Here is a 26,550-nt window from a genome sequence, read left to right on the forward strand (position 1 = left end):
CAGAAAAGCCACTGTCCCAAACAGTCCCATTCAATGTGACCACAAACAGTAACAAATGTTAAAAGCTCTCATTATCTCTTAGTTATCTGCATCCATAAACAACTTGAATATGGTTGGGAAGAGCCTTGTGCTAACAGAATCCTTATGGACCAGCTCTCCCCTAAGTCTCTCTGAGTCTATTCAGTTGGCCCAAATGAACCATAAATCTTTTTAAATGATTACATAGAAAAATATAATATATATTGAGCCAGACAAGTATCTGCTTGCCCTCTCATTGTCCCTGTGGCAATACTGTTGCTGCCTTTTCCATGGATTCTTATCTACTTTGTGGCATATTTATCTAGAGCTCCGAAACTTAGACCTCATAGTTTACTGGAACAGAGCAGTCAAGGATGGTTTCAAAGTGTCTACATTTCAATGGCATTGGATCAGTGGGGAAACTAATCCCAAAAGCTAGCTCAAATGATGCATTAAACAATCTTTGAGTCTCAAAATATTATTTACAGAATCACACAGACTTCCTCCAATCCCTGATCTCTCCAGTCCATCTACGGATACAACAAGATTTAAGGCTGATATATACTGACTATGTACTCATCAATTTCAGCACAGCCTAAAAATGCCATGGCAAGGATTGAAATACGAAAAAGTGACCTGTTATTAAGGAAAATAGATCATGCTTTTGATTAATAGCTAAATTAGAATTGACCCAGAAATGCTCAGTTGGTTGTCATTTGGTAACATGAGGTTTATGAATATAATGGATTTGACCAGACACTTCCCCTTTGATTCAGAAAGATACAATAACAAAGACCTATGTCATCCAGTCCACATTTTATGCAAATAAGGCTTTAGCATAATCCATCCTAGAAAGTTCTGAGAATAAATGCTAGACAGTAGGTGGAAAGGATATATAAAATTTTAAAGGTTTCGAAGTCAGAAGAAGATGTCTGAGCACCTCTATGCCTCTTCAGAGAAGGCAGATGCTTTGAGACACATAGAATCATTATAGGAAGTAGGCCAGGTCAGGAAGTTCCCCTGGTATAGGAAATGGCAACCTGATCCTGTGTTCCTTCCTGAAAAATTCCATAGACAGAGAAGCCTGGTGGGCTACAGTCCGTGGGTTTGCAAAGAGTCAGACACAACTGTGTGATTGAACAGAGCACAGTACAGGATCTACAGAAATACCTTCCTGTTGTAGAGGCCAGGTCACCTCTATCATGCGCTAGGCTTACTGTGACCGGGCAACTCGTTCTCTTCCAAGTTGTCTCCGTGAAAAATAAAATAAATAGCTTAAATTCTCTAGAGTGAGAGAATGTGGTCTCTAAAAGGTCTCCACTAGAGAAATGATGTCCAGGCCACAAACACAGATTGACAAACGTCAAGACCCTGTACTGATTTTCTCCATCCTGCCATGTTCTTGTAGAGAATTTTTAGCAACAGAAGTACATTCCATGTGAGGGTCATAAAAAGTAAAATTGCTTGCCTTTTGAAATACAGGCCAATATAATTCTACTGTTGGTTTTCTAATCTCTCCGAGGTTTTGGTATGGCTCTACTTCTTAAAGAGAAGTGTGCTCTAACGGGTTCATTTCTGCAGATGTTACTGACTCTGTAGATGGAATTGGGTGTGTGAGTCTACCAAGGAGCCTTCTGGGGAGGAATCACACTGAGAAAGGAGAGAACAATAGTTCCCAGGCCTGGGAATGACACTGAGTCAGATTTGAGAGCCAAGACATAAAACCTGAAAGGATGCCTGAGGATGTCTAGCTGGAACACAGAAATCCTTCAGTCCAAGTTTGCTGAATTTAATTGAACCCTGGAAGCAGTATCTGTACACTTAGAATTCCTAGTTTTGTTTATAAAGCAAAATTAAAAGCAAGAAGATATGCTTACAGGAAAAATAGAACAAATGGTTATAAAGCAAATTATTTAAACAGAATACTGATGAAACCAAGCAAAGCCTTTCGCATAATGTTACAGCTCAAAAGCAATAATGTGGGATTTGTCGCACTAAGTCTCCAGTTCCAATCCTGGAAAAACTTCTTGGCTGCTGCCTTGTAGACCTATATTCTCAGGAATAGATCCTCCCTAATATCCACCTCCCACCTCCCTCATCCTAAAACCACAGCCTGGCTAGACCCTGCCCTTCTTGAATTGTTAAAAGTATAAGCAATTGGTAAAAAAAACCAGCAGTGACAAATGCATGTACTCAACTGCATTTTCAATATGTAAAATTTTTTAAACACACAGATATCCATGTACTGTGCATGTAAAATAATTTTTTAATTGGCTGAAAAAATGTATACAAATGTCATGACAGTGATCACCTCTGGGGACAAAGTGCATGAAGCGGACATGAGGTGGTGGTCAAAAGGACTTTCACTAACTTTTACATATTTCTATCTCTAAAGAAAATTCTGAAAGCCAATATGCACAAGAAGTTGACAGGATATTTCTAGAAGCTGAAAAACACATTACTTTTTAAGACCATTGTTGTTCTTTGATTTTTTTTTTTTTTTTTTGTCTTGACAAGGAGATCTCAAGGAATAGAATATGAGAATAAAATCCCAGCTAGTTTCCTGAATTCTGTCAGTGGAGAACCCTGTAATTAACAAGCACCAAAGGAGGTATTGTCTGCAGCTCCCCTATGTATGCAAAAATGCCCCTCACCCCAACCTGACCAGATGGCAGTTCCATGGAAATGGTCTCCCATATGCTCATGGTTTCCTGCATCACCAAAGGCTACCAGGAGCAACTCTACACTGCAGAAAATTCAAAGATAGACCTACATGATTCCCACCACTAAAGGTTTGCAGTATTTGGAGATTCAGAAAATCATAGCTTCCATATAAATTCAGTTCCTATAAACGGGGTGGTTATAGATGATAACTATGTTAATCTATTGAGTACTTACTCTGCATCAGGGTCTTAGTCCATTAGTCTGGTTAGTTTATAAATGAGAAGCATATATTTCTCATAGCTCTGGAGGCTGAAAGTCTGACATCATGGGGCCAGTGTGGTTGGGTTCTGGTGACAGCTCTCTTTGGGGCTACACTCCTGACTCCTCACTGAGTCTGGAGTGACAGAAGGGACTGGGTCGGGGAGACTTTGTTGGGCTTCTTCCCTAAGAGGGCTGATGCCATTCTAGGGGCTCTGTCATCAGGATCTCATCAAAGGCCCCACCTCCTAATACCATCACCTTGGGGGGGGCGGGAGTCACATATGAATTTGGGGTGAACAAACACTCAGCTCTTGACAGGCAGGTACCATAGTAAGTACCTCATGTGAATTATTTCATGGTATTCTCACAGCAAATCTCCAATGGAAGTAAAATCATTTTCTTCTTCATATAAAGAAGAAAGTAAAGCTCTGAGTGATTATAAACTTGCCCAGGGTTACAGAGGTGACTTGGAAGAAGCTGGGATTTGAACCCAAGTCTGTTTTACATGAACGCTATCTATGCTATTTCTCTGTGAATTTAGTGAATTAAAAACGTGTAGGATTTTTTAAAAAATTGTATTAGACATTCGGGGGGGAAAGGGAGATTACTCAGATTAAGTTAGTCCCAGAGACTCTGCAGAGACAGAATCTGAGCTGGACTTGGAGGGGTGAGCAGCCTGTACATCAGATAGGAGCAGGAGCAGAGTCTTGGTGGTGAGCAGAGAGTAAAGAAGAGTTGGGGGCATGTTCCATCACTGACAGTTTGGAATACACCAAACTGCAAAATTCACACACTCACACACAGAGTTAACACAGGCAGTTAATAAACATACCTCCTTATTGTGCTTGTTAACTGTAATGTTCTCAGCCTATGGTACACAAATATTATATAAGAGAATCATAACAGATGAGAATAAAAAGGAAGTTAGAAGCTCATGTCATGATGTTTCTAAAAAGTAACGCTAATTTTCTTCTATGTAAACCATACCTCTAGATAAACAGATGCTACATGACCTGTACCACTTAGAACCAGATAAGAGATGAAGGGAAACTACTCCCTAAAGTAAAGAAGTATTCCAACTAATCAACAAAGAAGTAATGACAGGATTAGAACACCCTCATTTTCAATGGCTAGTGAATGCATGGATCAATATTGAGTGATCAATATACATGTGATACTATCTTGAAAAGAAGAACCAGCTCGACACCCACCAGCAAGTCCCTAATACAATACACCACTATCTGTGAAGAAGTCTAGATAAAATCAGTTATATCTAAGTCTGATCAAGTCTCTAAGCCTGACACCTACTTACATGGAAAGAGATGATGGGAGGACAAAATAAAGTCACCAAGAAGTTAAACTAGCAATTTCCAGAGTCCAGAATTCTAAAAACAGGCAACCTAGTTTCTTCAATAAGTAGAATGAAGGGAAGAAAAGAAGAGATGAAGTGGAGTTTATTCATTAAGACATACCAACTGTTCACAAAGGGTAGCCTTCATTTTAATCCTGATAGAAAACAACTGTGAGATAAATGGATAGAGAGACAGATACATATACACTTTAATACATAGGCAGATGCATAGATAAATACATAGAGAGATACATAGAGAGATATTTAGTAGACAATTAAAAACTTGACCACTGACAAGATATCTGACTGAAATTGTTGATAATTTTTTTTATGAATGTGATAGTGGTAATGTGCTTCTGTGTTTTATCTTCCAACAATACATACTGAAATATTCACAGATGAAATATGATGTTTGGGACTTGTCTCAAATAAATGTGGGCACAGGAAATGGATAGATGGAGATGAAACAAGACCAGCCATGAGGTGACTGATTGATGTATATGGATAACAGCTACCTGAAAGCTCATTATAATGTTCTACTTTTCTATATGTTTAATTTGTCTATAATACATTTTTTCAATGCATTGGGGCATTTAAAATTCACTTTCCAATCAAATAGAAGTCTTGGGAGAATTTTTTTTTTCCACAGGATGTAATACGATTAAGTGAAGTAGAAGAGAAGAAATCAGCAGTGATTTGCACAATAAATTGTGCTGGGGAAGGCCAGATACCAGGAAATCACTTCAGAGTCTCATAGCATCTTGACCCATAGGGGTGAGTCTGATTCGGGTCTGGGTTGTTCTCAGCATTAGTAAGAATGAAAAGAAACATGTGGAATCATTCAGAACTGTCAAAGTTTAGTGCTACTCAAATACAAGTCACCAAGGAAAGGAAGATGCAAAGATGACTCAAAAATTTCAAATCTAGCTGATTTAAAAATAGGAATGTCATAAATAGAAGAAATAGGTAAGTAGAGAAACCACACTGTTAGGGAAGGAAGTGACAAATTTGCTTCCAGACTTCAAGTTTGAGAGGCTGAAGAGACAAGTTGCCTTTATTAAAAATAAAATTTTGTCAAAATAAAAGGTTTTACTTCTATTTGTTAAAAGTAAATTACAGTTTAACTATACAGGTGCAAAAATGATGTCCTTCATGCTCTCTCTCTGACTGGAAGGACTCATTTAAAAATAAAGTGCTATACATTCAAGTATTATAACAAAATAATTAAGTAAAAAATGTATGTTAAATCTTCTTGGAATTAATATTAAAATAGCCCAAATTCTTCCTTAATAAAAACATTTTCTTAGCATGGCTTAGCCATTTTATTTATATCTTTTCCCTGCCAAAATCCCTATACTCTGGCTGCTATCAAAAAGTCTGCAAACAATAAATGCTGGAGAGGGTGCGGAGAAAAGGGAACCCTCTTACACTGTTGGTGGGAATGCAAACTAGTACAGCCACTATGGAGAACAGTGTGGAGATTCCTTAAAAAACTGAAAATAGAACTGCCATATGACCCAGCAATCCCACTGCTGGGCATACACACCGAGGAAACCAGAATTGAAAGAGACACGTGTACCCCAACGTTCATTGCAGCACTGTTTACAATAGCCAGGACATGGAAGCAACCCAGATGTCCATTGGCAGATGAATGGATAAGAAAGTTGTGGTACATATACACATTGGAATATTACTCAGCTATTAAAAGAACACATTTGAATCAGTTCTAATGAGGTGGATGAAACTGGAGCCTATTATACAGAGTGAAGTAAGTCAGGAAGAAAAACACCTATACAGTATATTAACACATACATATGGAATTTAGAGATAGTAACAATGACCCTATATGCAAGATAGCAAAAGAGACACAGATATAAAGAACAGAGTTTTGGACTCTGTGGGAGAAGGTGAGGGTGGGATGATTTGAGAGAAACGCATTGAAACATGTATATTATCATATGTGAAACAGATCACCAGTCCAAGTTTGATGCATGAGACAGGGTACTCAAAGCCAGTGCACTGGGACAACCCAGAGGGATGGCGTGGGGAGGGAGGTGGGAGGGGGGTTCGGGATGGGGTAGGGAGGGAGGTGGGAGGGGGGTTCGGGATGGGGTAGGGAGGGAGGTGGGAGAGGGGTTTGGGATGGGGGACACATGTACACCCATAGCTAAGTCAGGTCAATGTGTGGCAAAAACCACCACAATACTGTAAAGTAATAAGCCTCCAATTAAATAAATTAATTTAATTAATAAAACAAAAATCCCTATATTCTTTGATATCATCAGGAGCAAATATGCTTCTGTTACCTCACTTCCCTATCTCTACACATAAAACATAAAAAATAATAAAGCTGCTGTACGGCCCAATGGTACCACATTTTCTACACAATTTGCTCACATATTGCAAGCAGTACTCAGAAGGTTGAAACTATAGTGTCACAAGTTAATCCATAAAGTCTTCTGAGGTCTCTTCAATAAATAGTCCCTATATTAGAGCATCATTAATACTAAAATAGTTTCTTCTAGTGACAGTGTGAGGATACATACAGAAGAAACTATGTCAAAGTCAGACTTTTGAATATCAAAAGGGCAAATTTAGTTTTACAGTTTGAAAATTTATTAGTTAACCAGAATACATTTCAGTGCTTAGCACATGAGTATCTGCAAAGTTAGAAGCTTGCCATTTTTAAAGCCTGGACTGACATATTCTCCATGTCAGTAAAGTGACTTAGTAAAGTGACTCTATAGTCAAGTGAACCACTGTTGAGTTTTTAACAAACAATAAAAAAGCAGGAATGTAATGTTCTCTAAATCCTCTCATCATCCTTGGCAGTCTTTGCTCCCTAGAGCCCAGCTACTGCAGCATGCCAACAGATATTGCCAAAGCTAATCCCAGATTTTCTCTGCTACTTGAAGCCAAGATAGAATCCAACGGGATCATCCCTCATTATCTGCCAGCAAATGAATGAGAACCTATATTTGCTTGTTTGGACCTACTAATAAATACATGGCCAGGGGCCATTTAGATTGGCAGTGTGCTAATTACACAAAAACAATAAAACTGACCCAAATTATGTATTTGAAATACCAGTGTCTGGGTCCCTGGATTGCTATGCCTTTTGCTGTCAGAACACCTACCTGCTTGTTAGTGTTTTTCTGCACTGACCTCCAAAGTTGGCAGCGAGGCCCTTGATCACTGAGCTGTACGGATAAAGGGGAAGGATGCTTAGAAGCCTGTCATCAACTACCATGGAGACCACACACAGCAGGAATCTTTCTTTGCTGGGCATATAGAACATTCCTACAGACTCAGTTTCTTTTTAATGAAGAGTAATGTTTACTCTTAATAGTCAGTTGAAATTTTTACCTTTACTTACTGTGCTGTGTGAGCTAAATCACTTCAGTAGTATCCGACTCTTTGTGCCCCTATAGACCATAGCCCACCAGGCTCCTCTGTCCTTGAGATTCTCCAGGCAAGAATACTGGAGTGTGTTAGCCATGCCCTCCTCCAGGGGATCTTCCTGATGAAGGGATCAAACCTTCATCTCTTATGTCTCCTGCACTGGCAGGCAGGTTCTTCAACACTAGCGCCATCTGAGAAGCCCTTTTTACTATTATCACACCGTTAAGAGCAAAAAACAACTCACAGAATAAAGAGCGGGGAAGAATAGGTCAGAGTTTAACACATGCTAATTGATTCATTAAATTGACATATTAAACCATGAGCCAAGGTAAAAGAGGAGAGAGCGTGCTAGGGGCCAGGCTTACCAGTTCACACTGTTGCTACTCACCGAATCTGTGATCACAAGTTTACTACTCACAGACATCTGGAAGAAACTACCTTAATTTAAGGGAAGAGGAAGTTTCCAAAACATCATTTCTTCCACTCGGGGAACTTTTCCCCTCTTCCAGTCCTTTGTTAGCATCCATCCCTCTGAAACTCTCTTCCTAACTCCTGTGGCTTACCTGATTTCTGCCAGTTCTTACATTTCTATATGAAATGTCACATTCTCTGTCCATATATTTTTACCTCAAATTCCATAAGAACACATAATATCTCACTTGTTTCTACAGGTTGTTAAACTCAATTATTAGACATAACATATTCTTCTGTGATGATCTGTCTCTTCTATCTGATTTCATGACTCTTGTGGGCACGGAAACAGTCTCAGCCTTTTATCCCAGCGCTAAACCTACTGAGTGTCTGGAACAGAAAAGAGCTCATTTCAGAGTAACATATATGAACCACTATATGTGAAAGAGATAACCAAAAAGGATCTACTATACAACACAGGAAACTATACGCAATGCTCTGTAATAACCTAAATGGGAGAAAGAATCTGAAAAAGAATGGAGATTTAGATATATAAATATAAATAGATAGATATAACTGAATCACTTAGCTCCATAACCAGAAACTGACACAGCATTGTAAATCAAATATTTTCCAATATAAAGGAAAATAAAAAAGTAAAAATAAAAATTTTTTATAAAAGAGAAGAGCTCAAAAAGCATCTGTCAAATCCAACTGGAAAGAAATATGTATGACTTATTCTGTTTATGGTGAAAGCAAACATCTCCCAAGACACCTTTATGTTGGTCCTTGTCTATAGAAACATCCCTTAACTTACCAACAAATAAACAAAAAATATAAATACAGGGAGGACTTTATTAAATAGTAAAAATATTAAACATTTTCTATTCATTTGATTTTCATTTTCTAAACATCTCATTCTCTGCCTTTAACAAAACTGTATTTCTTTACTGCAAGGCAAGTACGCTTTTATTTCTTTCACTTTTAACACTTTTAATTTCACACTTTGAATTTAATATTTTGATGTAACCAGGTAGTTTTCTTTGATCAAAAAAAAAAAAATTGCCCTGAGTAACTGTAACATTTTCAGACATGCTGCTGCTAATTGAAAGGTTATAAAGCTGAGTAAGACAGGGACTTGCCCTTGAGAAATTCACAGTTTATTAAAGAAGACAGAGTAATCAAAAATAATTAAAACTTAATAGGCTAAAATCTAAATATAAGTATGAAAGCACATGAGAGTAGAAAAAATGAAATGGTTTGGGAATAATTTATAATTTAATACATGAAAATAATGATAAAATACTTTAATTCTCATGTTAATATTTACCTCTACTATTATTTCTGGGTAATCAATTTCTTAATTAATATGAAATACCCACTGAGCACCTCCTGTGTTAACAAGCATTATTCTATATCCATTATGTGTATAAAAAGTATTGAATCTTCTAAATAACAATATGATTGTTATTGATATATATAATCTATATAAACAATATGATTATTCCTATTTTACAGTTAAGGAAACCAAGACCTAGAAAAAAAATTAGTCATTGGAAATTAGATTTCAAGCCTAGCAGGCTGGTTCCAGAATCTCAGTTCCTATTATACAGACTATATCTGAGGTTAAAAAGCAAGTTTTCTACCTCCTAAATCTTCTGTTATTTTATTTAATCTTTTGAAAGAAATCTGACCAAATCTTGGAAACTCAAATGCTCTCTAGAATACTACTCTTTGTCATACTAATGGAGAAGAATTTTTATCCACTCAGTTCAGAACCCCACGCTTCAAGAATAAAAGGTTACTTGTGCCTCTATCACATTTTACAGACCCAGTAAAATGCCATCGCCTTTGGGAATGTAGATTTGTTAACTGGGTGAAACAGAAAGAATGTTGTGTACAGAAAATTAACAACTGTGTTCTGTATCCTCTTGTCCTTGCTGCAACATCACAGAGCAAGTGATTTCAATTTGTTTCAGGCATAACTTTTCTAAGACTGCTTACAAAATCTATCCACCACAATCCAACATATTCCCAAACACCATTTGAATAAGGCCTATATTCAACTTTAAAATAAAAATTTCAAAGTAATTGATGGGAAGCATTATTGTATAAAAGATAACTATTCATTATGGTACTCATGAAAAATGGCCAAAGCTTGTTCATTTATTTTCTCAGTAAACATTTTCAATAAACATTGTATCATGCTAAATATAAGAAGTAAAAGGATAAGATATGACCTTACAAAAAAATGTAAAATTTCTCTAGCATAAAATCTACTATTGGAAAACTCAAAAGAAAACAATAAAGAAAAATTACCTGAGACATTTAGGATTGGACAATGGCTATTTTTACAGATATAAAAATGATTTTATAAATCGTTAAGAAAAAAATTATGGAATGCAATAAAAAGATCAATGATATGAACAAGCAATTCACAGAAAACAAAATGCAAATGATCAATAGATGAAAATATGATATCCTCAATCTCACTTGTAATAAAAGAACTGGAATATATACAAGACCTTATAATCCTCCATAAAAATCAGCAAAAACATTAGTTTTCCATTTACCAAAGTAGGAAAGAGAAGAAAACAGACACTCTCATACATTACTGGTAGAATTATAAAACACTGCAAAATCTAGTGAAAAAGTAGCCTTTTGTCTGAGACTTTGGGAGTAAATAAATGTTGGATGAATTTAAAAAAAATGTAAACCCATTCTCACAGATGCCATCTTTGTATGTGTGTGTGTGTGTGTGTGTATACATATATATACACACCAACCAGATTAACTTCTTACCAACCAGATTAAATTCTGACTTTTAGATTCAGTGCTTTTACTGGAGCCATAATTAGGAACTCTAATCTTTGTGTCTTTACTTGAACAGTTTCAGGAAAGGCTTGCTGAGATCTCATTCTCATGAATTATCAAGGGTGAGAAAGACTGCCTTCCCCACCCAAGCAGCAGAAGCAGAGGGTAGACTACAAATAGAGCTGATCTGCCAAGAGCATCAGTTCCTGCTGAGGTAGTAGCCTGAGGCCTGGTGTCTCAAGCCAAAGGTGACCTTGGCTCATACAATTTGAGTGGATTGGAGGGAATCATCCAGTTAATAAATGGCAAAGCCTGAACTAACGTAAGAGTGTGAACTATCCCTGAGACAAGATGGATTGGGCAGATATCAAGGATTTGGTCACTGTGTGGATGAAAGGGTAAGTATCCTGAAACACCTGCACAACTCCAAATTTTTGACTTGGAAAACAGGAAGACAACCATCCACCCCCCACCCTCCACTCCACCCCCCATAAAATGAAGAGGAAGAGGTATTGTAGGAAATTTATCTCTCAAGTTGGAACTCTTTGAGTTTGACTCCAGGTTCTATTGCATACCAGGTATATGATCCAGGTCATTATTTAATTTCTCTTTGCCTTGATTCCTCACCTCTAAAATGGGAATAACAGTATCTACTTTATAAGGTTGGCATGAGAATTAAATAAGTGAACACTTTAGTGCTTAGGAGCAAGTCTTAGAACAGTGCCATGCATATAGCACATGTTATATGACTGATAGATCATTAATAGTATTAGTTTAAGAATTTGAAATACTTATCTTTGTTGAAAACTTGTTAGAGTGATACCCAGATACATCCTCACAACTACAGGCAATAGACACAGTGATGATAAAGGCTGATGTACTCATGAGACTGTGGCTCAGCTGGGATTGGTTTTTGCTGAGTCAGGGTGATGAACAGAGAGTTACAACATAACTATATTTTTTAAAAATAGCTCTCTTCCTCAATGTTCTATTGTATCTCTTATAGACAGAGAGTATAACTACTCCCCTAAATAACTCCTTCAGATAAATGGTATACAGGCATATATCATTTTATTGTGCTCCACAGAAAATGTGTTTTTTACAAGTTGGCTTTGTAGTAGGAAAAAACAAATCTGACTCCATATTTTACTTTAACTTTTGTATTCTATTGCTTTTGCTTCAAGTTAAGAATGTTGCCTAGAGTCATATATATACATGATAGCCCATTCTCAAGTCTCTAACTTTTAAGGGTATAACATTTTTCCATTCATATAGGGGAAAAAAGCTGCAGATAGAGAATAACATTTGTCTTGTTGGAAGTTCACAGGAACATGGTGACCTTGCCTTTAAAAATACTTTGCTGAAGCCTTTGGGGGTGATCCGGGTTTTGGAGTTTCCTTGCAGGGCCCTGCAATAAGCATTTCTCTGTTCTAAACTCCAAGTTTCTGTTCGGTCTCACTGTGTATCAGGCACAAGAACTTGCATTTGCTAAGTCTGTAGCAACTCTGCATTGAGCAAGTCCATTGGATTCATTTCTCAGCAGCGTTATTTTTTTTAATTAACCTAAGTACATTGCTTTCTTTAGACATAATGCTATTATACCCTTAAGAGATTATAATAGACTATCAAACTAAACTTTATATGCACTGTGAAATGTAAAACTCTGTGTGACTGACTTTGTCATCATAGTCACTTTGTTGTAGTGGTCTGAAAAAGTGTAAAAGAAAGTGTTGGTTGCTCAGCTGTGTCCAACTCTTTGTGACCCCCATGACTGTAGCTCACCAGGTTCCTCTGTCCATGGAATTCTCTAGGCAAGAATACTATAGTGGATAGCCATTCCCTTCTCCGGGGGATCTTCCCAACTCAAGGATCAAACCTGGGTCTCCTGCACTGTAGGTAGATTTTTCACCATCTGAGCCACCAGAGAAGCCCAGTGGTCTGAACCAAACCCCAAATCTCCTGTGATGTGCCTGTCTTTAGGATATCCTAAATATCACAAGAACATTGCCAATCCCATGTTCTTTCACACACTTTTCTTATCTTCTTTATCATTCACAGCCTATGACCCTACTCAAACTTCCTCCTTACTATTTTATGGCCAAAGGTTCTTCTTCTTTTGACCTCATAACAATAGGAACTTATATTATCTCAGTCAGCCATTTTACATGGATCTATCTTTTTGTTTTATACACTCTATTTTCCTAACTAAATAATGTTTTACAAACCAAACTTGGGGTAGGGTAGTGGGGGATAACCATTTCACATGACTTTGCTGCCCCTGCATAGTGGATGCTGCATAAATATATTTTCATTGTATGAGAACAGTTAGAGCTTCCTTCAACAGAAAGGAAAATGATAAAGAAAGAGGCTGTTGAGATTTAGTTGAAGGTTCGAAAATTAAAACAAATGTCGGATTTCTTTGGTGGTACAGTGGATAAGAATTTGCCTGCCACTGCAGGAGACATGGGTTTGATTCCTGCTCCAGGAAGATCCCACATGCCTCGGAGTAACTAAGCCCAAGATCCACAGCTACTGAAGTCCTTGAATAGAGCCCATGCTTTGCAACAAGAGACGCCACCACAATGAGAAACCCATGCACCACGATGAGGTGTAGCCCCCACTCACCACAACTAGGGAAAGAACACACAGAGAAAACCAAGAATCAGGGCAACAACAACAAAATATCACCAGAAACAAGACGTGCCCTGTAATCATTATTGGCTAGCTCTTCTGATCATAGGCTGCAAACCTCAAGGTCTTTCTTTTCTTGTAGATTTCACCACTAGTTTCATGAACTTCAACTCCATCCTCTGCTCCCACAAGGCATCATCACCCTCAGGACTTTCAACAACTACGCCGCTCAACCCCTACAGTGAGTACCTTTACATACTTCATCCTAGAAGTCTTCATACATTATCCACTTTATTGCTACAACATTTTATCACACCAACTTCTTTCATTAAACTAAAAATAACTTGGTAGTTGCTGTAAAATAATAGTGTAAAATATGAAATGCAGTTAGACAAACTTGCTGAAATCTCTATTTGGGAACTTGCTAAGTAACAACAAATGAAAGAGGTAACTATTGAGAAACAATTCTTCATGGTGTTTCTGCATGTCTTATATCAAGCTTTGTTCTGCAACCTTTGTTCAAGGATGTCACTATAGCAGAAAGCATTGCAACTTACAAAGACTGTCTCCTTCTGGGATGGAAGATAGATTTTCTTCCTGACCAAATAATAAAAATAATGTCTCCTTCTGGGGCAAATGTTGGGCAGGTCTGCTAGCAACACCTCATTAGATTGGTTTTCTACAGCAAACATTATTCTCAATGGTGAAAAAGTGAAAGCATTTCCTCTAATTTCAGGAACAAGACAAGGGTGCTCAATCTCATGACTATTATTCAACATAGTTTTGGAAGTCCTAGCCATGACGATCAGAGAAGAAAAAGAAATAAAATGGATCCAGGCTGGAAAAGAAGTAAAACTCTCACTGTTTGCAGACAACATGATACGATATATAGAAAACCCTAAAGATACTATCAGAAAATTACTAGAGCTAATCAGTGAATTTAGTCAAGTCACAGGATACAAAATCAATATACAGAAGTCCCTTGCATTCCTATACACTAACAATGAAAGATCAGAAAGAAATTAAGGAGTTAGTCACATTCATCATTGTAACAAAAATAATAAAACACCTAGGAGTAAACCTACCTAAGGGGACAAAAAAGTTGTATACAGAAAGTGTATAAGACACTGATGAAAGTAATCAAAGACAAACAGATGAAGAGATATACCATGTTCCTGTTTTGGAAGAATCAATATTGTGAAAATGACTGCACTACTCAAAGCAATCTACAGATTCAATATAATCCCTATCAAATTACCAATGGCATTTTTCATAGAACTGGAACAAAAAATTCCATAATTCACATGAAAATACAAAAGACTCCGAATAGCCAAAGCAATCTTGAGAAAGAATAATGGAACTGGAGAAATAAACCTTCCTGACTTTATACTACAAAGCTATAGTCATCAACACAGAATGGTACTGGCATAAAAACAGAAATATAAACCAGTGGAACAAGATAGAAAGCCCAGAGATAAATCCATGCACCTATGGGGCATCTTATCTTTCACAAAAGACACAAGAATATACAATGGAGAAAGGACAGCCTCTTCAATAAGTGGTGTTGGGAAAACTGGACAGCTACATGTAAAAGAAAGAAATTAGAACACTTCCTAAAACTATACACAAAGATAAACTCAAAATGGATTAAAGACCTCAGTGTAAGAGCAGAAACTATAAAACTCTTGGAGGAACACATAGGCAGAACACTCTTTGACCTCAAGATCCTCTATGACCAACTCCCTAGAATAATGGAAATAAAAACAAAAATAAACAAATGGGACCTAACTCAACTTAAAATCTTTTGTACAGCAAAAGAAAGCATAAACAAGATGAAAAGACAACACTCAGAATAGGAGAAGTTAATAGCAAATGAAACAACTTACAAATAATTAATTTCCAAAATATACAAGCAGCTCAATATCAGAAAAACAACACAATAAAAAAAATGGGCAGAAGATCTAAACAGACATTTCTCCAAAGAAGATACATAGATGGCCAATAAACAAAATGCTGAGCATTGCTTATTATTAGAGAAATGCAAGTCAAAACTACAATGAGGTATCACCTCACACCAGTCCAAATGTGCTTAGTTGCTCAGTAGTGTCTGACTCTTTGCAACACTTTGGACTGTAGCCTGTCAGGCTCCTCTGTCCATGGGATCTCCCAGGCAAGAATAATAGAGTGTGTTGCCATTTCCTTCTCCAGGGGATCTTCTCCACCCAGGGATTGAACAAGTGTCTCCGGTGTCGCCTGCATTGCATGTGGATTCTTTACCTGATGAGCCATCAGAATGGCCATCATCAAAAACATCTACAAACAGTAAATGCTGGAGAGGATGTAGAGAAAATGGTGCAAGAACTTTCTATTGGTGGGAATGTAAATTGATACAGCCACTATGGAGAAAAATATGGAGATTTCTTTAAAAACTAGTAATAAAACTATCATATGACTGAGCAGTCCCACTACTGGGCATATACCTTAAGAAAACCTCAATTCTAAAAGACACATGTACCTTGAGGTCCACTCTAGCACTATTTTCAATAGCCATGACATGGAAGCAACCTAGATTTCCATCAACAGATGAATGGATAAAGAAGCCATGGTACATATAATGGAATATTACTCAGCCATGAGAGGAACAAATTTTAGTCAGTTCTAGTGAGGTGGATGAACCTAGAGCCTGTTACACAGAGTGAAGCAAGTCAGAAAGAGAAAGACAAATATCATATATTAACATATATGGAATCTAGAAAAATGGTACTATTGAACCTATCTGCAGGGCAGGAATAGAGATGCAGACATAGAGAACAGACTTGTGGACACAGCAGGTGAAGGAGAAGGTGGGACATAGTGAGAGAGTAGTTATTGAAACATATACATTACCATATACAAAATAAATAGCTAGCGGGAAATTGCTGTTTAACACAAGGAGCTCAACCTGATTCTCTGAAAATCTAGACAGGTGGGATGGGGTGCAGGGTGGGAGGAAGATTCAAGAGGGAGGGGACATATGTATACTTAGAGTTGATTCATATTTTTGTATGGCAGAAACCAACACAACATTATAAAGCAATTATTCTCTAATTAAAAATAAAAAATAAATATGCTGCATTTATAAATATTAATTATGAACCATCAGAAAGAGAAATTAAGAAAACAATTACTTTTACAATTATATCAAAAAGAATAAATTAGCTAGAAATAAACCTGATCAAAGAAGAAAAAGATCTATACTCTGAAAACCATGAGAGATTGAAGATGGCAAAACAAATGGAAAGATATTTTGTGCCCATAGATTGGAAGAATCAATATTTGTTAAAATGACTATACTACTCAAGCAATCTACACATTCAGTGCAATCCCTGTCAAAACACCAATGGCATTTATCACAGGACTAGAGCAAATAACTCCAAAATTTGTATGAAAACAAAAAAGACCCAAAAGAGCCAAAGCAATCTTGAGAAAGAAGGAAAAAAAAAGCTAGAGTTGTCACAGTCCCTGATTTCAAGCTATACTACAAAACTACAGTAATCAAAACAGTATAGTACTGGCATAGAAACAAACATATAAATCAATGGAATAGAATAGAGAGCCCCAAAATAACCCCAAGTTTATATGGTCAATGAATCTACAACAAAGGAGGCAAGAATATACAGTGGGGAAAGACAGCCTCTTCAATAAGTGGTCATGGGAAAACTGTACTGCTGTGTACAATAGAATCAATCTGGACTACTTTCTCATACCATATGAAAAAATAAAGTAAAAAATGGATTAAAGACTCAAATATAAGGCCTGAAACCATAAATCTAGGATAGAATATTGACAGTATGCTCTTTGACATCTGTCTTAACAATTTTTTTTCTGGGATCTATCTCCTCAGGCAAGGGAAACAAAAGGAAAAATAAACAAATGGGACTACCAAACCTAAAAGCTTTTACACAGCAAGGTAAACTGTCAACAAAAGGAAGGCCACCTTCTGAATGGGAGAATATATTTGCAAACTATATATCTATTAAGGGGTTAATATTCAAAATATACAAAGAATTCATACAATTCAACATCAAAAAAACAACTAAAAAATGGGCATAGAATATGAATAGACATTTTTCCCAAAGAAGACATTCAGATGGCCAACAGGCACATGAGAAGATACTGAACATCACTAATCACCCGGGAAATATAAAACCACTGGAAAAAAAATTAGCAAAGAAAGAGACTTACCTGCAGTCCAGTGGTTAAGACTCCACACTTCCACTGTAGTGGGTGAGGGTTCAATCCCTAGCCAGGGAACTAAGATCCTGCATACCAATCGCTCTGCTCCCCAAAAAATCAGCAAATAACCACAAGGAGATACTACCTTGTGCCTATCAGAATAACTATTATCAAAAGAAATTTTTGGTAAGAATGTGGAGAAAAGGGAAACCTTGTGCAATATTGGTGGGCATATAAATCAGTGCATCTGGTCCCATCACTTCATGGCAAATAGATGGGGAAACAATGGAACCAGTGACAGACTTTATTTTCTTAAGCTCCAAAATCACTGCAGATGGTGACTGCAGCCATGAAATTAAAAGCTACTTGCTCCTTAGAAGAAAAGTTATGACAAACCTAGACAGTTTATTAAAAAGCAGGGATATTACTTTGCCAACAAAGGTCTATCTATTCAAAGCTATGGTTTTTCCAGTAGTTATGTATGGATGTGAGAGTTGGACTATAAAGAAAGCTGAGCACCGAAGAATTGATGCTTTTGAACTGTGGTATTGAAGAAGACTCTTGAGAATCCCTTGGACTACAAGGAGATCAAACCAGTTAATCTTAAAGGAAATCAGTCTTGAATATTCATTGGAAGGACTGATGCTAAAGCTGAAACTCCAATCCTTTGGCCACCTGATGAGAAGAACTGACTCATTTGAAAAGACCCTGATGCTGGGAAAGATTGAAGGCAGGAGGAGAAGGGAACAACAGAGGATAAGATAGTTGAATGGCCTCACCAACTCAAATGGACATGAGTTTGAGCAAGCTCCAGGAGTTGGTGATGGACAGGGAAGCCCGGTGTGTTGCAGTCCATGGGGTCACAGAATCAGACACGACTGAGCAACTGAACTGAACTGAACTGATGGAGGTTCCTCAAAAACTTAAAAATATAACTGCTATATGATCTACTAATTTCACTTCTATGTATTTACCTGAAGAAAACATAAATTTGGAAAGATCTATGCACACCATCGTTCATTGCAGCATTATTTACAATAACCAAGATGTGGAAGCAACTTGTGTCCATCCATAGATGAATGGGTAAAGATGTGAGATATCTGTATATATGTATATATATATAAAACTTATCAGCCATAAAAAAGTGAAAACTTGCCATTTGTGACAACGTGGATGATCTAGATGGCATTATGCTAAATGAAATAAGTCAGATAAAGACAAACACCATATTTATATGTGCAATCTAAAAAATAAGCAAAAAATCAAAACAAAAGGAAAACTGACTTCTAAATGTTGAGGAGAAAAACGGGTGGTTGCCAGAGAGGAGGGAGATTGACAGGTGAAATAAGTGACAGGGGTTAAGAAATACAAACCTCCAGTTATAAAATAAACAAGTCACAAGGATGTAACATACAGCATAAGGAATATAATTAATAATATTGTAATGACTTTGTATGGGGACGGATGAATGTTAGCTTTATCATAGTGCGCATTTCACAATGTCTGCAAGTGTCAAATCACTGTGGAGTATGCCTGAAACCAGCATAATGCTGTACATCATTTCATTTTTCAGTTAAAAAAAATGAAATAAGACTGGAGGTTTTCTTAGAAGGTACAGAAACCCACTGTGTGCAGCATTCAGTGAGGCCACTCCGTAACTCCCCAGTGGGCCTTGAGGGCAGAGGAGCATGGGTAATGAAGTCATTTGTCTCTCATCTGGAGTCCTTTGTCTTCTGCTAACATCTACAGCTGGCTAACCTGTTAGCCTCCAAGCAGAGTAAGACCTCAGACACTTCACAGTTCTCAATAATAACCTCTTTATGCCTCAGTGACTTTACTTGTACAATGGAGAGAAGGTGTCTACCTCACAGAAAGAGTATGCTAATAAATGGAATAATAAGATTATACCTATCCGGAGCCTGGCCTGAGCCTCACAGCTACACAGTTTATCAGTATCTGGTGCTTCTTGATGGCCTCCTCCCCAAACCAAGTGGCCTGCTCCCAGCTCAGTTCTCACTGGTGGCTCTGAGGCATGGACACCAGAGATCATCTCTCCTCGAAAGTTCCTAATCCCTTTCCTGTGGCTCTCACCAAACTGGGTTTCTTTCTATACTTTTTTTTTTTTTTTTTTTGTGGCCACATGGCATCTTGATTGCTGCTTGGGCTTTCTCTAATTGCAGTGAGCAGGGGCTACTCTCTAGTTGCAGTGCACAGGATTCTCATTGCAGTGGCTTCTCTTATTGTGGAGCACGGGCTCTAAGGGAATGGCTTCAGTAGTTGTGGTGTGTAGGCCCAGCTGCTCTGAGCATGTGGGATCTTCCTGGACCAGGGATCAAACTCGTGTCCCTTGCATTGGTGGGCAGATTCATAACCACCAGATCACCAGGGAAGCCCCTCTTCCTACATTTTCATCCCTCTCTAGTTCCTTGCTGAAAAGGCACACACAAACATATGCACACACAAAATTAACAAAAGGAGAATGTTTTGCAGATGTCCTAAGGTAGTCCTAAATTGCCACAAAATACTAATTAACAATACAACAACAGAAAGGCAGCTTTTCTAAAGTGGAAGAAGAGGAAGGCAGTAATTGGAATGAGGGGACAAGAAGAGTCATGAGATCCTCATCAGAAGGAGATAAAAGTTATAAGAAACCTATAAAACATCTAATCATGCAGTTATGTAGATGGACAACATTTATTATTCTCCAATGTCAATCTTAATGATGTATTTACAAAGAATTACTGGAAAGAAAACAGGAAATGGTGACTGTAAGAAAAGTGACCAAGGGACTACTAAAACAGTGTGGAAAAATAGAAAGAAGACAAACTTCTACTACCACCAGATCCCAGGATTCCAGCCCAGTTTTGAGCAGTTGTGACAACTTGGGTGAGTTACTTAACCTCACCAAACTTCAGTTTACTTACCTCCCAAGTGCTGTGAGACTGCCTACCTTGAAAAGCCACTGATGGGTTATCATAATAAATTATATCTATGATAGGTATGATGATTCCAGTAATAATGTACTGAAGATTTCCCAATTCAGAAATTAATAAAAGGGCTAAGGGACATTTCTGAACATTTCCTAAAGGATATAATGTCTTATGACGTTGTACCAGGCTTGACAAATACAACATTATAGAATTTAAATTACACTTTCATAAAAACCCAAAAGGTGCAGAAACTTCCTAGCTGTAGACTGCCATAACTCAGTGCTAGTCTCAGGTAACTACTTACTTGATTGAATAAACTTACCTGTAACAAAAAATCAAAGAGGGCCATCTTGGACCACTCGTGGTGATGTATTTCAGTACAGCCCCATTCAGGCTTGGGTACTCGACCATTCTGCCAGCATTTCTGTTTCAGCAACTGCTGGTAAGTTCCCCAAGTGAGTTTAACAGAAGAGTGGGTCTCATTATCTGTTGGAGACAAAGATGGATCCCAGAGGATGAAAGGACATGGGCGGCCATCTATAAAAGCAAAAAAAAAAAAAAGAAGAGAAAAAAACAGTTAGCAAGTTACTGACTCTGTGTGTGCCCTTGGATGTCATTCACTCTTCCACAGCTTTACACTCTCATCTGTCATGTGCTAGAGTTGGATTAGGTGACATTTATGGTCCCTTTGTCTTCTGAATAATTTAATATTCATATACCTTTATGATGCTTCCTGATAACAGTCTTATACGGTGGAAAGTTACTGTTAGACAAGGAAAGAAAAGGATTAAAAAAAAAAAAAAAGATACTTTATAGATGTGGCAGGAATAGGCCTGTAACCACCAATAACAACACCCTCTGGTTAATGTGGTTTTATTCCACATCTAAAAGCAGCCACCATGAAAAAGGAAAGAATCCAGACATTTATAATTGTCTATTCAGTGTCTGAGTAGAGCTGCACTCTATTTGTAATAACAACTGTCTGATTTTCTGAGGCCACAGTATGATGTCAGGAAGAAAAAGAATTTTTAGAAGTTGCAAATTTAAAAGTGAAATTGTATGTTTCACACCAGTCACTATAATCTCCAAAGAAAGAAAAAGGAAGTAAGAGGTTTAGAGGTGTTTTGGGGTATTTTTCTTTTTTCTTTTCTGATGGAACAATGGCACTGCTGGTAAATGATCATTTATTCACATAAAATTGCATAAAGTATATTTAAGCAAATATCATTTTTTTCAATTTCCAGTGCATAGAATACATTTCAAAGAAAATGTCACTTGAATGTTTTTGTCTCAGTTTTGATAGTTTAGAAATTTCACTGCTAAACTGTACATTAAATGATACTGCAGGCTTAAAACCAAAAGTATGTCTCTCAAGCCTCCATGTCTGTCAAATAAAGTCACTCAAAGAGGATGATGAGCAGCTTTGCTTGTAACTTAAAAATCAGAATGATCTCTTGGGAAAAAAATAAATAAAGTAAGTCACAAAGATCTAAAAAATCCCATTTAACTCATTCTTAACAAGCCTGAACAATAGAAGCCTCTGAAACTATGGCTGGAATGTCAAGACACATCACAGGAATTTTTAAAGCTTTTTCAAATAACCTGAGAGGTTCTCAATCTATAACTGTTTTTGTTAAAGATTTATTTTCCCACCCTGCTTGTTTGCCTTCATGTAGAGTTCTTATCTCTGGTCTTTAATGCAAGGACAGTCACTCTTCTAACCACTCTTCAATTTGGTGTTCCAGGGACCTCAATAATATTAATAACATTCACTTAATCATTCTAAGCACCTACATTCCACTTTTGTTCAAAAAAAAAAAAAATCTTTCTCCTTTTAGCCTTGCAATTTAGGACAGGGCATGTAGAAAGTCCTTTAGACTGTGGAAAATAGGTCACAGTCACTGATGTACAATTAAAAGAAAAATAAAGAAAGAGGAACCATGACTAAAGAACTTCATTGTTATCTCACCCCTTTTTATTTCTTTTACTGTCTTAAATGATTTGGTGCTACCGGGACCTAATTATCTTCTTAGATGCTAGATAAATATAATGTTAAATGTATATGCTCCAAATACTATGTCAATTTAAAAAATAATAATAATAAATTTCAAGTAGAAGCAGTCAATCCTAAAGGAAATCAACACTGAGCATTCACCGGAAGGATTGAAGCTTCAATACTTTGGCCACCTGATGCAAAGAGCCAACTCGTTGGAAAAGACCCTGGTGCTAGGAAAGATTGAAGGCAAAAGGAGAAGGGGGTGGCAGAGGATGAGATAGTAGAATAACATCACCGACAAAATGGACATGAATTTGAGCAAACTCTGGGAGACAGTGGAGGACAGATGAGCCTGGCATGCTTCAGTCCATGGGATAGCAAAGAGTCAGACATGACTTAGTAACCAAACAACAATAACAACAGGAACAGTCCATCATGTAGTGGGAGACACAAATAAACCAGTGTAACCAAACACATGTAAGAGACACAGCATAGCTATCAAAGATTTTTTTTGTTGTTTAGTCACTAAGTCATGTCCAACTCTTTGGGACCCCATGGACTGTAGCTCACTGGGATCCTCTGTCCATGGATTTCCCAGGCAAGAATATTGGAGGGGGTTGCCATTTCCTTCTCCAAAGGACCTTCCCAACCCAGGGATCAAACTTGCGTCTCCTGCATGTGTTTCCTGCATTGCAGGCAGATTCTTTACCACTGAGCCACCAGGGAAGCTTACAAAGATATGGACTTCGAAATATTAACACCAAGAGGCTCTATCAGTTGGTATCTTTGGAACAAAGTGATACACAGCTAGTGTTTTGCATTCTCAGGACTAGAAAGTACTCAAGGGGAGTCAAAACCCAACACTGAACTCCAACAAAACAAATTAATGTACAAGAAGGACAAACCAGCAGTCTCCTCAGCACACGAGGCCCTCAGAGAAAGGAGGAAATGATGCACATAAACAGTTAACAATTTCTGCATTGCTTTTTCCTTTGCTTTAGAAATATTTGTTTCATTTTTTTAAAAAGTAAATCTATTCATTTTAGGAAATGTGGAAAAACATTAAAATGTATAGCTAAAAGACGACATCTTACTGTATATAGGAAACACTAAAGTTTCCACCAAAAAAAAAAAAACTGTTGGAACTAATAAATGAATTTAGTAAAGTTACAGGATACAAGATTGATATATAGATATCTGTTGCTCTTCTATATACTGAAAATGAACTCTCAGAGAAATTAAGGAAACAATCACATTTACAATCATATCAAAAAGAATAAAATTCCTAAGAATAAACTTAATCAAGGAGGTAAAAATTCTATTTACTGAAAAATATAAAATACTAATGAAGGAATTTGAAAATTATATCAGTACAAAAAATGGAAAGATATCCCACCCCCTTGGATTGCTGCTGCTGCTGGTAAATCACATCAGTTGTATCTGACTCTGTGCGACCCCATAGACAACAGCCCACCAGGCTCCATAGTCCCTGGGATTCTCCAGGAAAGAAAACTGGAGTGGGTTGCCATTTCCTTCTCCAATGCATGAAAGTGAAAAGTGAAAGTGAAGTCGCTCAGTCGTGTCCAACTCTTAGCGACCCCATGGACTGCAGCCTACCAGGCTTCTCCATCCATGGGGTTTTCCAAGCAAGAGTACTGGAGTGGGTTGCCATTGCCTTCTTGGAATAATTAATATTGTTTAAATGGCCATACTACCCAAAGCCATCTACAGATTTACTATAATCTCTATCAAAATATCCATGATACTTTTCACAGAACTAGAACAAATAATCCTAAAATTTATGAAACCCCAAAGACCCCAAATTGTCAAGGCAATCCTGAGGGAAAATGAACAGAGCTAAAGGAAGCATGCTTTCTTGACTTCAGACAATACTGCAAAGCTATAGTGATCAAGATAGTATAGTACGGCACAAAATCAGACACACAGATCAGTGGAACAGAATAGAGAATGGAGATGTAAACTCACACACATATAGTCAATCTACAACAAAGGAGGCAAGAATATTCAATGAAGAAAATACAGTCCTTCATTAAGTGGTGCTGGAAAAACTGGACAGCTACATGTTGAAAGAATTAGATCAGATGTTTCCTCATACCATGTACAATAAACTCAAAATGAATTAAAGACCTAAATATAAGACCTGAAACCATAAAACTCCTAGGAGAAAACACAGACAGAATATCCTTTGACATAAATCATAGCAATATTTTTTGGAGCCAGCTCCTAAGAGAAAAGAAATAAAAGCAAAAATAAACAAATGAGACCTACTTAAACTTAAAAACATTTACACAGCAAAGGAAACCATAAACAAAACAGAAAGAAAAACTATTGAATGGAAGAAAATATTTGTAAATGAAATGACTGACAAGGGGCTAATATCCAACATACATAAACTTCTCATCAATTCAATATCAGAAAAATAAAGAAAGCTTTATAAAATGAGAATACATGAATAAACATTTTTCCAAAGAAAACTTACAGATGGCCAATAGGTTATGAAAGGACACTTAACCTGCTATCATCAGAGAAATGCAAATCAAATCACAATGAGATATCACCTCACATCTGTCAGAATGGCTAACATAATAAAGAATACAAATAATGAATCTCCATACTGTTCTCCATAGTAGCTATATTAATTTATATTCCCATCAACAATGCAAGAGAGTTAGAATTACCTTATGACCCAACAATTCCAATACTGGGCATACACCCTGAGAAAACCATAATTGAAAAAGACACATGCACCCCAGTGTTTGTAGCAACACTTTTTACAATAGCTAGGACATGGAAGCAACCTAGACGTCCATCAACAGATGAACTGTGGTATATAGATAGATAGATATAGATACACACACAATGAAATATTACTAAAATATCAGCTATAAAAAAGAACACATTCGAGTCAGTCCTAATGAAGTAGACGAACCTAGAGTCTATTCTACAGGGTGAAATAAGAAAGAGAAAGACAAATTTTGTATATTAACACATGTGTATGAAATCTAAAAAGATGGTACTGATGAACCTATTGGTGGGGCAGCAATGGAGATGCAGACATAGAGAACAGACTTGTGGACACAGCGAGGGAAGAGAGGGTAGGACAACTGAGAGAATAGTATGGACACATATATCACCATATGTGAAAGAGTAAGTCAGAATTTGCTGTGTGGTCCAGGGAGGTCTGCTCCATGACCACCTAAAGTGGTAGGATGGAGTGAGAGATGGGAGGCGGGGGGTTCTGGAGGGAGGGGACATAGGTATCTGTGTGGCTGAATCACGTTGATATATGGCAGAAACCAACACAATATTGTAAAGCAATGATCCTTCAATAACAAAAAAGAACACAAATAACAAAAGCTGCAGAGAGTGTAGAGGAAAGGGAACCCTCCTACGCTGTTACTAACAAGGCAAATTGGTGCAGCCTCTGTGGATAACAATACAGAGGCTTCTCAAAAAATGAAATTTAGAGCTACCATATGATCCAGCAATTACAATGCTGGGCATATATCTATAGGAAACAAAAATACTAATTATAAAAGATACATGCATCCCAATCTTTGCAGCAGCACTGTTTACAGTTGCTAAGATACAGAAACAACCTACATGTCCATCAACAAAAGAATGGGTAACAAAGATGTGGTGTGTGTGCGTGTGTGTGTGTGTGTGTGTGTGTGTGTGTGTGTATACATTCAGTGAATACTACCCGGTAATAAGAATGAAATTCTGCCATTTGCAACAACATGGATGGACCTGAAGAGTATGATGCTTAGTGAAATAAGTCAGACAGAGAAAGACAAATACTCTATGTTATCACATACTTGTGGAATTTAAAAAAT

The 26,550-nt window shown here is 37.3% G+C and overlaps 1 protein-coding gene across 2 annotated transcripts in view; it reads right to left on the minus strand.

Annotated features, from left to right (window-relative positions):
• The window catches only part of GASK1B (golgi associated kinase 1B), a 65,968-nt gene that overhangs the window by 20,575 nt on the left and 18,843 nt on the right, over nt 1-26,550 (minus strand). For both annotated transcript variants that reach the window (XM_043902291.1, XM_043902290.1), the window contains exon 3: nt 21,020-21,234. In XM_043902291.1, coding sequence (XP_043758226.1) covers nt 21,020-21,234 — 215 coding nt within the window. The remainder of the gene's footprint in view (nt 1-21,019; nt 21,235-26,550) is intronic.

The sequence above is a fragment of the Cervus elaphus genome, chromosome 5, assembly GCF_910594005.1.
Source record: "Cervus elaphus chromosome 5, mCerEla1.1, whole genome shotgun sequence".
Taxonomy (NCBI): domain Eukaryota; kingdom Metazoa; phylum Chordata; class Mammalia; order Artiodactyla; family Cervidae; genus Cervus; species Cervus elaphus.